The following is a 14,077-nucleotide window of genomic DNA, read 5'->3' as shown; positions in this document are numbered from 1 at the left end:
TGTGGCTTCTAAATGCGCTCTTTATGACGTCAGGGGCCATGTTGACCGTGCTCTTGGCCCTGCTGCTGCTGTTTTAAGGATCTTTGACGTTGTTCATGAGCTCGAGACTTCGCTCATCTCAGCCGATCCTTCTTCTGATTTGCGTAGTATTAATTTTTTATGGTTTTCATCCATTACATGAGTAAAGTATTAGCTCTTTATGAGTATTTTATCCTGAATCATTTAATTTATGCTAAATACATAAATATTTATAACTAAAATTGAAAAATTGTTATATTAATATTTCTATGAAAGAAAAACTGGTAGGTTTTTCATTTAACAAAAATTAAATATTTGAGAGTAAATACAAATCTGTATTTGAGAATAAATATTTGTAATAAAGTAAATGTTTGAAAGTAAAATACTTGTAAAGAGCTGGTACTTTAAATAAGTAATACGTATTTGCCTATAAACTACGCTCCTTAAAGTTTATTAATTATTAATTAATTTGTAATACTTTGTCATTCATTGGACATGTACCACAAAGGGCAAATCAGGTACAAAATTCTAATTTCACTCTCTAAAACAATATTTTAATCATTTGGACTGAATTTGTAAAGGATTAGTAACCTCAGGGGAGGTTAGTGTAATTGTTCAAACCACAGGGGAGGTGAGTGTAAATGTCAGAAATCTCAGGGGAGGTTTCTGAAATTATCCCTAAATATAATGGAGACATCCCACAACAGAGCTCATCTGATCATCCCACAAACTTTTTTTTTTTTGCTCTCTCTCTCTCTCTCTCTCTCTCCTCACGGGGAATGAAACATGACAGCCAACCACTTTGGACATTAAGCAATGGGTAAACTACACTTTATTTCTCTTTTTTTTCCTCCTTTACCAAATTTGATGATCATTTCTTTCATGAGGGGGGGCTGCAAAATGGAAGGCGTTAACTAGTCAGTGTACTTGTATTATTTTTGTAGTATTATTCATGACAGGAAGAGTCAGAAAGCTAAGCAGAAAACTGCAAAAAAGTGACCAAAGTTCAATTTGACTTTGGACTCTTTCATACGCATATGACTCAATTTAGTATCAAAAATAAAAAAGAAGAAGTAGTGAACAACTCCCCCATGGCATGCATTCACCACAAATTTTCTCTGATACACATCTAAACTGACTATGACTTGTTGGTGATTTTTTCTGGGATCTGGGGACTGTTTCTGACTGTATAGTGAACAAGGATGGGGTGTGCTGGATCATCACAGGCCAAAGGAGATGGTGAGTCATTGCAAGTTTTCATCTTTTTAAGGTCATGGTACAGGCTTACTGTTTCATATTGTTTTTTATGATGGAAAATTCTGGTCTGTCTACTTTGAAATGTGCCTGGTTGAGAAGAACTCAGGGCATCTGTTTTAACTTGTGACATAGGACATGTATAAATCTGTTTGCATGCATGCATGTGTATTTTTTCTAGGTGCAAGGGATTTGAACTGAGAGAAATGTTTGGATGAATTTATGATTGACAGTCTGTATCAACCAAAATTCAAGAAAAGAAAGAACAAAATCTGCTTATGGACTTTCATGCTCCATTTGTCTTCGTAGGTTTGCTTGATTATTTGGAAAAGAAGCTTCTTTCTTTCAAATTGTATAAAATAAGCTTGTCCAGACTTTAACAGGGTAAGGCGAATTCTGATCTAATTTTGAAGGCTTCGTATCTGATTGGGAATGGGTTTTTGTGTGTGTGTTTGGGTTGGGGGGTGGGGTGGTGGTGGTGCTACTATTGGCTGAAAAGAGTCTCTATTCATCCAAAGATCAACTTCCTCTAGGTTGCTTTGGCAATTGGTACTATGTTGTTCTACTGTTGCTTAGAGTTCCCATAGATGCTGTACTAATTGATCCTCAGTACTAAAGCCTCCTTTCCTTCCAAGTGGTATGCATCTTCTTTGAAGGAGTTTAAGGAGTATTCAACATTTCAAATGCAACCTGGAGGAGAATTAGGATTAAGACAGACCATTCTAGTCCCAAAACCCCAATGAATGATGTAAATGTAAATTATGCGTACTTTGGCTTACCCCCTTTTAGATTTTAGACCTTCCTGGCGAAGTTGCATATGCTGTAATCTAATAAACAGAAAGCTAGAAAAAACTGAATTAGCGTCCTGTGAGCAAAGGAACCAAGTAGACACAGATCTTCAAGACTTGGTTTTTGTGCGAATCACTGGGCGCTGTCGCGCAATTTGTCTTTTCACTCTTGTTGATTCTTGTGTAATGCTGATCTACAGATGTCTGTGCACAGGCATACATCTCTACAAGTCTATTAGCATGTGAAAGTTGGGATTCTGATTTTTTACCATATGTTTGCCAATCTAGTCTATCTGAAGCCCAGGTATGGTAGTTGTGAAGCTGAACACGTTCGTTTACTCTTTGGTCTTTACAGGATCCGCGAAAAAGATTCGAAAGCCAAAACCTTGGAAACATCCACAACCAATAACGAACAGTCAGCTAGTGCAGTTGAGAGAAGAGTTTTGGGACACTGCTCCTCACTATGGTGGAAGAAAAGGTACTAGACCTAATTGAAAAATCACTTGTATTTCAACTTAATTTTGAAGATTCTGTTGATTTAGCAGAGGCAATATTAGCTACTCTACTCATGATCCTCTTATCCTATCCAATTCTGTGGGAATTTACTGTACGTAAACTACTTGTGTACTCATTCTAGAAATTTGGGATGCACTTCGAGCTGCTGCTGAGGCAGACATAAACCTAGCTCAGGCAATCATCGACAGTGCTGGAGTCATCATCCAAAATCCTGATATGACGGTGTGCTATGACGAGAGAGGTCCTATTCTGCTATTTTTTCGACCAAACAAATTCTGCTACGTCCCTTTTGCTTTTATTGGTAGAAATAAGACTGGTGCTCTTCAAATTTTCTGAGCTCGTCTCCATTTGTCTTGCTGCCCTCCTCCTCCTCCTCCTCCTCTTTTCTTTTTTCTGATTTCTATATTCACTAGCTCATTTTTCTTGCTAATCTGTTTTACAGGTGCAAAATATGAACTCCCGAAGTATGTTCTGAGCGAACCAACCAACTTAATACAAGAAGGTTAAAAAAAATGAAGGATTTCCTGATGTCAAACTTCCACATTCATTGATTTCAATGTAGATCGTGTAAATCTCCCTCATGATATTACACAAGTTTGTTTACTCACACCATCCTCCTTTTTCACCTCGCTTCTTCCTCGTTTGTTATAGATTCAAACACGAAGAAAAGCAAAGCATCATGCTTCCCTGCTTTAAAGTGCAGTATGATTCATCTTTAACACTTTATTTATTTTTGGGGGTTGTGGTTTGCGATGGGCGAGTCTTAATAGCTTGGGTATGTTAACATGAATGCCAATTTTCAACTCACCGTTCTACGCAAGTACAACTGTTAAACACCTTTGCCTTCCCCATAACATATCAACAGCGAAGTAAAAGCCAGGAGAAGTGCGCTTAAAAATGCTTGAGCTGGTGAACATGCGTGTATGAGCATTTCGTAACATTTCTTGTTCAGAATGGTAAGCCACCAAACTCCTAACTGTCTTTCCTGATTAGCTTTGAAAACTGAAAATCTCATTGTTCACCAAGATGGGTTAAAGTTCCTATCAACTAATCAAGAAACTATTCTTATGAAGTCTAAGCACAGCCAAGAAGAGGTAGCAGAACTATACAAACATTTGAAGAGAAAACCATGAACAAAGGATTATCCTGACAAGAAAGCATGCACGAGCACGACAAACGCCATGATTTTATCAACATTGGAGCATAACGCAAAGAACCAGACAATTGCAGCAGTTTCTATAGCAATCTCCTTAAACCCTCTTGAAAAAAGACAGAATATTCCCTTGTTTAGGATCCTTGTTCCCTGCTTTCTTACTTCCCGTTTTGCCAACTTGGTTTAATGGAGCATTAGCAGTTACAGCTGGTGACTTCTTAACAGCAGATGGTCTGGAAATAAACCCAACAGTATAAGTAGCTTATAAATCTGAATTAGGAAAAATGGAACATTAATGACAGCCAGAATGAAGCAGTTTTTGAGCTGATTATCTGTAAAACACCAAACATACACAGTCATACATGTGTGGATGTCTGCTACAATATAATGCCTCAGAACTGCCAGCAACTTGATAGTTGACAAAAAGCATAAAACTCCAAGCTCTATTCTAACATTGTCCAGTAGTTTTCTCTTCAGAAATAGCAAATATAGAACGCTAGATTGTACTCAGAAACAAAAAGGAGAAACAAATAAAAAAAGAAAGATGAAAAGTTTGGCATTTGAGATGGAAGAGGCATACATATCTAATTATGCAAAATCGGCATCCTAAAGTATTTATCCGAATGAGATGTCATATAAATGGGGAGACACCAATCAGCCAGTAATGACCACAAAGCACCCATGCAGAATTAGAGAACCAGTCATCGCCTCATACTTGCACATATATTGTGGGCAGAACTACATCTAAATTCATGTTAGTCTGGGGCAAAGTGATTTACATGGTAAATTAAAAAGAATCCAGTACAAGTTACAGTATGTTCACCTGTTAGAATTGTTGCTGGCTGGAATGTTGTCAGCCTTCTTTGTTGTGTCACTCTCAGGCTTTGTCTCCTCCTCACCCTCCCAAACAACCTCAGTTACTGCATCCACAATTCAAATGAGTCAAATAATATAAACAGGGCAAACTATAACAAACAGAATGCCACAGAGCATGCAAAAAAGCTAATTCACTTCGACAACCATTGGATACACGGAACAAAGCATCACTAAAAGTAACTATGTATGCCCATATGTGGAAAGATGCGTAAGCCTAAGGCTACTTTCAACACTTCTTGTCTCATTTATGACCTCATTGATAAAGTCTCTTTCAGTAGGCAGGAAGCAAATGAAAATATCTGAAAAAGGAGTAGTATATCTGTTTCGAGAAGTAAGAGGTGTGATTTATCATAATTGCACCTTCTCTTCCACGCTCATCAATCCTTGTTTTTAGTACTTTTTTCCTTTTAGGTGAATTTGGAGCAGCATCCCTTGTTTTATCCTTCACAATTGTGTCAACAGCAGGCACATGGTTTATAACCTTCTCCGAAGAAGAAGAGTTCATGTTGTTGTGGTTGCCGAACGCTAGATTCTCTTCCTTTGATTTTCTGTCGGTTTCTTTTCTATGCTTGAAATTTGGTTTATCTTCCTTCTCTTCCTCAAAATTCAACTTGCTCTTCTCAATGTCTGAAGAATAAGAGCTTCGTTTTGAATCCAGCATTGATTTCTTCTTTGGAGGATCTGGGGATGCTAGATTGACAGCATCTTTGAATTCGTCTTCTTCGTCTGAGAAGTCAAAAACAACCCTCCTCTTCCGACCAACTTCGCCATTGTACGACCGCTTGACGTTGACACCTTGACCTTCATCATCACTGCTTTCATGCTCTATTTCTTCACGAGCACATATTTGTGCATCTGCAATTGCTAATAGTTTCACAGTAACTAATGAACTCCTAAATTCAGGAAACAGCCAGCAGTGAAAGTGGATAAAAGTCAAAGGAACAAACCTGCAGAATTTGATATGCCATTAGTTTTTGCAGAGGCGCACTCAGCTTTGGACTTTGCAGATGCACGACCCCACATATTAGCCAATGCACCTCCGGTTCCAGAAGAGTTCTTATCAGTCTCTACTTTTTTCGTATTAACAGCCAATTGAGGAACTTTCAGTTTGTTCTCAGCAGGCTTACTCTCATTTTTAACATCTTTGACCACATTTGGGGATTGCAATGTGACATTAGGGCTTGATCCCTGAACCTTTTTCTGCTGCGGTTGTGGAATTGTTGGACTCTGGTTGGCCAAGGTGTATCCAGATGACCCTGAGGTCCCGGTAGTTTTCACTGGTAGCACACTTGTGGTTCCATTTGCTTCTTCAGCATTTCTCTTGACAAAGGAATTTAGTACTCCACAAAATCTGTAGTAGCACCAACCACAAAAAAATGTAGGAGCCAAGACAGGTTAAACTCTGTCAAATTAGCTGCATTTAGATCACCTAAGACATGCTGAATTTACCTGTTATCTCGCAGACAATTATCAACTTCATGGGGCTGCTTAAAGAGCTCTTCTGCTTGGACAAATTCAGCATTCCAAAGGACTGCTGGGTCTTTTGGTAAGCAAGCTTGCACGCTATAGATTTGAACTGAGCAATTCTCATCAAATTCTTGCTTTACTTCTACAAATTACAGGAAAAAGATGAAAAAAAAAATGCAATGCTCATTTCAACATGGAAGTTCCAAAAATAGAAGGATAGCTTAAAACATGAATTACATCTTGGATGCTAGCTTCGTTAAACAGCATTTTAAAGAATGCAAGCAGTATAAGCATTCTGTTGGAAATAGCCTATAACAAGCCATAAACTGCATTATAAGTAGTGGTCAAGTGTTTAAAATAACCAACTACTGATATGTCATTCTTGAGATAGCTCATAGAAGGGTTTATATCAGATCGATTGCGCCAAACTTGATCCCCCGAAACATAATGCAATGTATGACATAAATAACAGTTGCTTCTCAATTTTAAATCAACAGCTATTTGCAATGTCCCAACAGCCCAATATTTTCGTTGGTTCACTCAACTAATTATTCTTGGGAGGCATTACAAACCAACATCCACAAAGTACAGTCATCCAAATATATAAGCAAACAAAAGTAAATATTCAAAATCTGGAGGATGCATTATCTTCCACATCCTAGAAGATACGCAGAGCTTAACACCAATAGTCCAAAACAGCATTTTGCCGTAACCACAGATATGCTAACATTCAGCATGAATGTCACTCTACTGGATATCCAGTACAATTTAGAGGAAATGATGAAGCCAGACACATAAGAACAAATCACAATCAGGTAACAAGAAAAAACTACAACAATGGTGAAGTTTTCTCATCAGAAATCTCTAACAAGATATCATGCAAGGAAGCGTGCAAGATTTTCTAGCTTGGCATACACATGTTGATGCAATCACAAATAGAGCACTAGAGCACATTATACGTTTAGAACTCACGAGATACAGAGGACAAGCAGTTTTCAGGCTAACCAGCAAAGAAAATGTCTGGAATACAAATTTAGAAAGCTGAAAGGAAGCAATGTAGCAAAGTGGGAACAAATCTCACAGTCAATACACAGGGGCATACAACACAATTTGCCAAATTGAAACTCAAGATTCATCGGTAAACGAACCTGTAAGTTTAGGCTTGGACACAAGCCTGATATGATAAACGGAAGGATCAGTTTTCAACCAGCCAGACAAAGTATAAACTACCTCTACTCCGGTCCCACGCTTCTCAACAAAATCCTGAAGCAGCCTACAGATGACAAGTCGACAAACAACAAAGAAACTAACTTTAGCCAAAAAGGGAGAAATTTCGAAACGACAAATCATCAAAATATAAAATCTGAAAACTCGGTACCTTTTTGCGTCGTTTGAGGACACCAAAAAATTTCGACTCAGCCATTTGTATGACACCTAAAATAAAACACAGCCAAGAACAATTAAATTTAAACTACGTAAGATTTAGAAAAAAAACTTCGCTATTCTTCGTTTCAATTTCCACCATCTTACCAGAAATACAAGGAAAGAAAATCTGAGCATAACCCCTAAACTTATTCTCGAGAAAACAGAAGAAAAAGAACCCTCCATTGAACCTTTACAGTAAGGAAATACACAAGTTGATAGTACGAGAGATACCACTTGAAGCTTATCGGAGACGAGGGACTGTATCTCGTCGAGGATACCCAGGGTTTCAATTTCTGCCATGTTCGGGTCAGCGTGGGGCAGTCGGATCTCGCACCCGAAAAGGGGAAGTGATGAACCGAATCCGATAAACAATTTTCCCTCCGCAAAGAACATAAAAAAGCACCCAATTTTCCCGCCAGTATGATGGAGGGTAAGTTAGGGGGTTTACTGGTTAGCGGAGTCTTTTCTTGGCTTTTGGGGCCTATTGTCACGTGATTTTCCACATCGCACGTGCTCTATTTGGACCTTCCCTTCCTTTTCCTTCTTTCTCAGCATCCCTTTGCTTGATAGGTTAGTGAGAAATGGATATTACTCGTTTCCCTTTTTTTTTTCTTGCAAAGAATTATAATATTGGATTATTGGAGTTCTCGGGTTTACTCTAGAAAACAGAACATACCCAATGACAAAGGTATAAAGTCTTGTTTGAATTGCATTTTTCTGAATTTTTTATTAAAAAAATACTGTAGTGATTTGGTATATATGAAATAAAAAAATAATTGAAAAATATGTTCACAGCAATTTTTTTGGTAAAAAAAAATTGGCTCATCAATACGCTGTTACATTTTCCTGCATTTTCTTTAACCTTCATGTTGCATCCTCGACGATCAAATCAGGATACGATGAACATTTGATTTGATCAGCTTAAATTTCATGTGTTTTTGTTTACGTTTCTATTGAGTTTTCACACAAATTTTGGAAATAATCAAAAATTTCGACGCTCAATTCATTGACGTTATTTGTAGATTTCATTTCATTTTTACGGTTGAGAGGTACCCTGTGAACGGACGGCAAAGGGGCCCTTTTCTTTGACAGGAAAATGTGCCTTGTAACAGTGAGAAACAGCTCAATTCTGAGGATTGGAAGCTCCAAACCTCAACTAGCATGAGAATACTAACAACCAGCAAAAGCAGGAAGACCTTTAAGAGTGCATTTCAATAAACCATTTAATTAAAAGCCCGTTCACCATTTCAATAAACTTTAATGCGTGTCCTTTATACATTAAATTATCTAGTTCATGATCATTTACACTTGGTGCACAAACTCCTCAAGACTTTTGTTGGACGAGGCCATGAACAAAAGTCAAGTGAAAATGTAGACTTCATCGTATCCTCTCCTGCAATGAGAACGAACAAATGACATCAAGTTGGTACAAGTCTTTCACCATCTTATCTTTTTTGCGTAAAACAAGAAGAAAACAAGCATTGATCCTACTGCAGTCTCAACTGCAATCAACTCACCCGGCTTTACCACAATAGGTTGGTGTGTAATTGTAGATGAGGTTGTCAAGAACTTTACGAGCTGGTGGCCTGTTTAAGGACTTCCTGGCCTCACTGCACATAAAGAAACTCAAAGCTATGAAAAGGCCAATGAGACATTAGCTCAAAGATTTTGCATATATAACAGGATAACGTTAACAGTTCCTACCTCACAAAAAAATTGGCCACATATTGAGTCACTTGAATTGCATCTTCCGAGTGTGGAATCATTGATAACCCCCATTCAAATGCATTTTTCTGCAATAAAGGTAGGTATTTGGGTTCAGAATTCAGCAGCTGCATCCCATTTATCTGCATGCTCTGTGTGTATGTGGGATATCCAGAAACGTATGGAAAAGATATGATAGCTAAAATTTATTATTCCAAAAAAAAAAAAAGAGACTTCACAACCCAAAATTATGTGTACATAAAAGAAACTTCACAACCCAAAATGTGACATTGATCCTCAGCCTTGCATAACAATGACATCTAATTATGTGTGGATAAAAGAAACTTCACAACCCAAAATGCATATAATCATTACTCAAGTTTCTAAAACCTGAAACATAAGTAGCCAATGTAAGCTAATGCTAAACCTCTAACATAGACAGATTATACCTCTGGGTGCCACTGAAATGCTGTGACTGGATAGTCATTTGCTTTGACGGTAGAAACATAAACCTGGCACATTATCAGGAAAGGAAAACTTGTTTGTAAGTAGAAGGGGCAATTGACCAACAAAAGATGAATACAAAAATTACCTTATCGTTCTCATCTGCGCTTGTTGTCAGAATCTGGAAGAAGTTACATAAAGCAGCAGTCTTTCTAAACCTCTCAGGTGATATACCATACTGTTACACAGGAAAATACACAGTTAACCAGCTCTACTTGGTGTTTAAATATATGGGCCTATTAAGAATGGCATAATACACACCCCTACAGTGGTAGTTCTGCAGCATTGAGTATAAAATATGAGATTATGAGGAACAGGGTTAAAACTGCACATCGCCATACCAAATACAGTAATTCAATAGGGCCTGAAAATTTTGGTTATTAGGTACTAAGCTAACATCCTCAAAAAATTGAGCATAATTAGTTGAAAACAATTTAACAACACTGCATTCAGAAAAATTTATGCAATGGGAATGATATTTGCCCATGCTAGTTCTAATAAAACTTGTGGATTTTATCTTTAAGGAAATTGAGATCCTACGAATGGAACATCCAGTGCACCAGCCGTGGATTTTCAAGCCTTGAGGAATGGAACTATTCTAAATCTGGATTTAAACTTTAAAATAAAAAATCAATCCTTAAGGACACTTCGAACAAGAAGATCTGGAATTTAGGAACTTCTGGGGTGTTGAAATATTTTAATTAGCACACACATTGTGTAAAGCCTTACCCAATCCAAATATATTCATATTCGATATAAGTAAGACAATCAATCCCTAAATCAAATTGTTATGTACCAAAACATAAGTGGGGGTTATAGACGTTTCTGTAGAACCAGCACATGCACTTAATCGCCCCTAATCAGGTTAAGGTAACATGAAACAAAAGATTCACATACATGATGGTTTTGCATCACAAGGCAATCTGTACTGAGCTTCTTTAGCAAATCTGGAGGAAACCTGCAGGACAAATTAAAAAGGAACTTGAATTCATAGCTCCAGTAACTAACATAATTCAAAATTCAAAATACTGTTAGGTTGGAAACAGTTTAAAGATACACATCCATTGAAAATTCGCAAAAGCCCTACAAAATGAAAACGTTATCCTTGTAGCAACTACACTAACTCCATCTCACGTTAAATCATAGATATCATGCTCGTTACACAAGCATCCTAGGTCACTATGTTAATTTTACTGATGTTAAAAGGAAAGTGTTTCAGCAATTCATTAATAACATCTCAATAACACAGCTTTATTGATTGGAACAATGCGACAGACTCTTGAATGGTTATTTAATTATATAATCAAATCATGTATGAAACAATATAACTCAAAACTTTAAAGAACATCAACTAGCACAAAAAATAAACCTCAGCAAATGTTATTTCAATGTTCTCCACCATAGCAGAAGTAGATTCTCCACCATATTTACCTCTGAAATACAGTTCCTTCGAGATTAATGCTCCCCACAAATTGGAGCGTAGATGCTTGATCGGCAGCACTAAATTGCTCAAGAATATCACTGTCCTATTATCAACAAGACAAAATGTCAATGTATCATAACCTACGAAAGAGAAAGATTCATATGGTATGTTAAAACCATGCAGATCTTATCATAGCATAGTTATACAACGTAAACTTCTAATGGCAGGATCTTGTGGAAAGTAGCATTTAGAGATTCCAAATTTCTCAAATAGAGAAGGTATAGGAAATGACTTGTAAGAAGGAGGTGAACGAGGGAGGTTTGGGCCTTCAAGCTGTTCATTTCAGAAATAATTAATCCACCAGGTTGTTCAAAAGGCCATTGAAATGAAGGAGTACCTTACTGATGATCATTGTCAAAAGTTCAAAACCTAAGCAGATAGCAACCAATGGAAAATGGTCTCCTGCATCGTTTTTCTCCAAAACTCTCTGCAAAAATCATACCAAAGAACAGTTGATTAGCAGAGACCAAGATATTGACAACAACAGTCATACCGCTTCCTCGATCTATACAAGTTGAAATTTTAAATCAGTAACTTCACTAGGAAAGCTACAATCACTGAATAAATGTGAAATATGACCTTTTCAAATGCAGATGGGAAATAATTAACAGAAACTATCTGTAGTACATTTTCATAATAGAAATGTGCATGCTTATGTGTCCTCTATCATGGCATCATTCAAAAGGACAAAGACAACCAAACTGCTGCACTTGCACTTCACTGTACATGAATAATTCACACGCAGAAAAGGTAGCATGTCTTCATAGATGAAAGAAAGTCATTCACCTTAAACACAGTCCCTACAACATCAAAGTAGAGACCACTTTTAGCCCAGCCACCAGTGAAAAGCACTCCATTAACTAGACTGAGTTTCTGCAGAACGCAGCAAAACTCTATATCAGGAAAACAGCTGAAGATATTAAATTAAAAAAAAAACTTCAGAATCAGATTCTGGATAGGTTATTTCTGATAAAAAGCTAATAAACGTCTAATTTTCAACATCATCATCTTATGCTGCTTACATGCTACTTCAGCTCTACATGCTTCAATTTCAAAGGAACCATTTACCTTTCAAAGAAAGCACAGGAATGCCTTTGAGGACAAAAGCCCCACACTCTGCATAATTAACAAAGCTCAACTGAAAGAAGTGCAGTGACTGAAAGCTAAAGTATCAATATCAGAACTACACATTTCAAAATGGCAAGTTTCAGCACCAAACATCTAATTATCCACAAAGCAAAAACCCCAGCTTAAAGAAAGAATATTAATAATCTTTATCAATCAGCAAACCCGGTATTGTAAATACTAACTTGTACTAGTAGAAATAGATTACAAAAGCAGCACTCTTGCTTGCGTCGACTAATATTATTCCAACTTCTTAAAACTTTGAAGTACAAAAGCAAAAATAACGCCAAAACTATCTAACAAGAATCAAAATCAACCTCCCTTCTTTCTTGCCATTACCCCAAAAAAAAAATTACGACTTTCCCAGGGGCACAAAGAATTTAATTGAAAACAGACGAAATGCTAGTGACTGCTATCGAAAGAGAATTACACATTCATCTTTAAGGCAAAGCAAGCAACAACTAGGTATAAATTACCATTTCGAGAACCTCAAGAGGTTCGTTATAGATGAGGGGAATAACTCTAGCCCCTGCGGATTCCACAAACTTAACGTAAGAAGCGGCAATGTAAGAAGCATTGGTGGCATTATTAAGCCGTCCTGAGGCTCCATCTCCGGGATGACTAAGAATTCCGATGACCGGACGATAGTTCAGCTTAGGGTCAGGAGCTGGACAACTTGGACTGAGTCGGGGCGTGTTAATAACGGTCCGATTCTCACTGGGTAAAAGAATACTCGTCGTCGAGTCATCCGAAATGAGGTTATCATTAGCTGAAGCCGCCGCAGTGAGGTCCTTGGAGAGTGCGATTAAAAGAGGAATCCAGAGATAATTGAAGTTGAACATGTCGGAAGCAGAGGAGGCGGAGGAAGAAGCGGAGGAGAGCGGAGGGAGAGTGGGAGCGGGAGTGGAGGCGGAGGCGGAGGACTTAGTAGCGGAGGCAGGAGAAGACGGCGGAGGTGGAGGCATGTTTGCTAACGACGTCGTTAAGTTTAATCCGGAGCGATGATGATGATGATGATGCTGAGAAGGGGTCAAGGAAGGGATTGTTTGGTATTGACATGGGAAACTGCCGAGTTTTTAGAGAGAGGGTTTCGTTTTTGTTTTTTGTTACTTTTGTATTGTTTTTCGGGTGCGGGAATGGGGAACGATCGATGGATTGGGTGGGAAATGGAGTCTATGGGTATAGGGAAAATTATGGAGGCCGGTGGGTTGTGCATGGATGGGCCGGCGGGTGGTGACGAGGTGGGACTTTCGGCGTTTAGCGGAATTGGTAACGCAATTAGTGAGGAAAACAGCACACGTTTCGTGACTTTTATCGTACTAATGGACGATTTGTCCTGACTTTGGCGGTGGTGGTGGGGGACTTGGTGGCAATCATTCATGGGCATGATTTATTGGATTATTATGAGACCTTTGGAGAAGAATATAATGCTAAATTTGACATCTTATTCATTATTTAATTAATTGTTAGTACTATTAAGGAAGTGTTTAATTATCAAATCTTCTACCACTTTGATATAAAAGACGAGTCTCTTTTTTTTGAGTTCATTGCCAAAATAACTCTTCTTTCGAAACATATATCCAAGGTAACCTAATTTTAAAATTTATTATCTTTATAATTCTTTTTTTTTTCCACATAAGTTGCATATGTGGTAGGATAGAGATAGAGGCACATACTATCTCTCTTTCTTAATTAATATCTTCCCTGATTCTCTCTCTGAACCTACCCACTTTTTTTTCCTTTATTATTTTTTGTCCTTTCGTT

General features: G+C 37.7%; 3 protein-coding genes across 8 annotated transcripts; 1 reads left to right on the top strand and 2 right to left on the bottom strand.

Moving 5' to 3' along the window:
* The first annotated feature begins 733 nt into the window (after positions 1-733).
* LOC113688249 (uncharacterized) lies at positions 734-3,278 on the top strand. The gene is made up of 5 exons (XM_027206009.2): positions 734-838; positions 1,212-1,257; positions 2,416-2,538; positions 2,698-2,817; positions 3,019-3,278. The coding sequence occupies exons 2-5, from the start codon at positions 1,221-1,223 to the stop codon at positions 3,081-3,083; spliced, it is 345 nt and encodes a 114-aa protein (XP_027061810.1). The 5' UTR covers positions 734-838; positions 1,212-1,220; the 3' UTR covers positions 3,084-3,278.
* A 255-nt stretch (positions 3,279-3,533) lies between these two features.
* Positions 3,534-8,078, bottom strand: LOC113688248 (uncharacterized). Of its 5 annotated transcripts, none has more exons than XM_072049108.1 (9): positions 7,603-8,078; positions 7,451-7,506; positions 7,221-7,345; positions 6,055-6,214; positions 5,733-5,956; positions 5,553-5,642; positions 4,966-5,469; positions 4,553-4,649; positions 3,534-3,962 (listed from the first exon to the last, which is right to left on the bottom strand). In XM_072049108.1, the coding sequence occupies exons 1-9, from the start codon at positions 7,888-7,890 to the stop codon at positions 3,827-3,829; spliced, it is 1,680 nt and encodes a 559-aa protein (XP_071905209.1). In that variant the 5' UTR covers positions 7,891-8,078; the 3' UTR covers positions 3,534-3,826. The 5 variants fall into 5 exon arrangements, with proteins under 5 accessions (XP_071905209.1, XP_071905210.1, XP_071905207.1 ...); XM_072049109.1 differs by having other exon boundaries at positions 4,966-5,460; positions 7,603-8,077; XM_072049106.1 differs by having other exon boundaries at positions 5,553-5,956.
* A 612-nt stretch (positions 8,079-8,690) lies between these two features.
* Positions 8,691-13,573, bottom strand: LOC113688313 (gamma-glutamyl hydrolase 2). 2 transcript variants are annotated; one of them, XR_011814411.1, is made up of 10 exons: positions 12,790-13,573; positions 11,975-12,061; positions 11,526-11,615; positions 11,137-11,231; positions 10,603-10,663; positions 9,794-9,883; positions 9,651-9,713; positions 9,202-9,290; positions 9,015-9,129; positions 8,691-8,890 (listed from the first exon to the last, which is right to left on the bottom strand). XR_011814411.1 is itself a non-coding variant. In XM_027206111.2 (10 exons), the coding sequence occupies exons 1-10, from the start codon at positions 13,276-13,278 to the stop codon at positions 8,857-8,859; spliced, it is 1,191 nt and encodes a 396-aa protein (XP_027061912.1). In that variant the 5' UTR covers positions 13,279-13,573; the 3' UTR covers positions 8,691-8,856. The 2 variants fall into 2 exon arrangements, 1 of the variants encoding a protein (XP_027061912.1); XM_027206111.2 differs by having other exon boundaries at positions 9,015-9,107.
* Positions 13,574-14,077: the final 504 nt, after the last annotated feature.

The sequence above is a fragment of the Coffea arabica genome, chromosome 5e (assembly GCF_036785885.1).
Source record: "Coffea arabica cultivar ET-39 chromosome 5e, Coffea Arabica ET-39 HiFi, whole genome shotgun sequence".
NCBI lineage: Eukaryota > Viridiplantae > Streptophyta > Magnoliopsida > Gentianales > Rubiaceae > Coffea > Coffea arabica.
The sequence above is the reverse complement of the archived record's forward strand: the minus strand, read 5'-3'. Positions and strand labels throughout refer to the sequence as shown.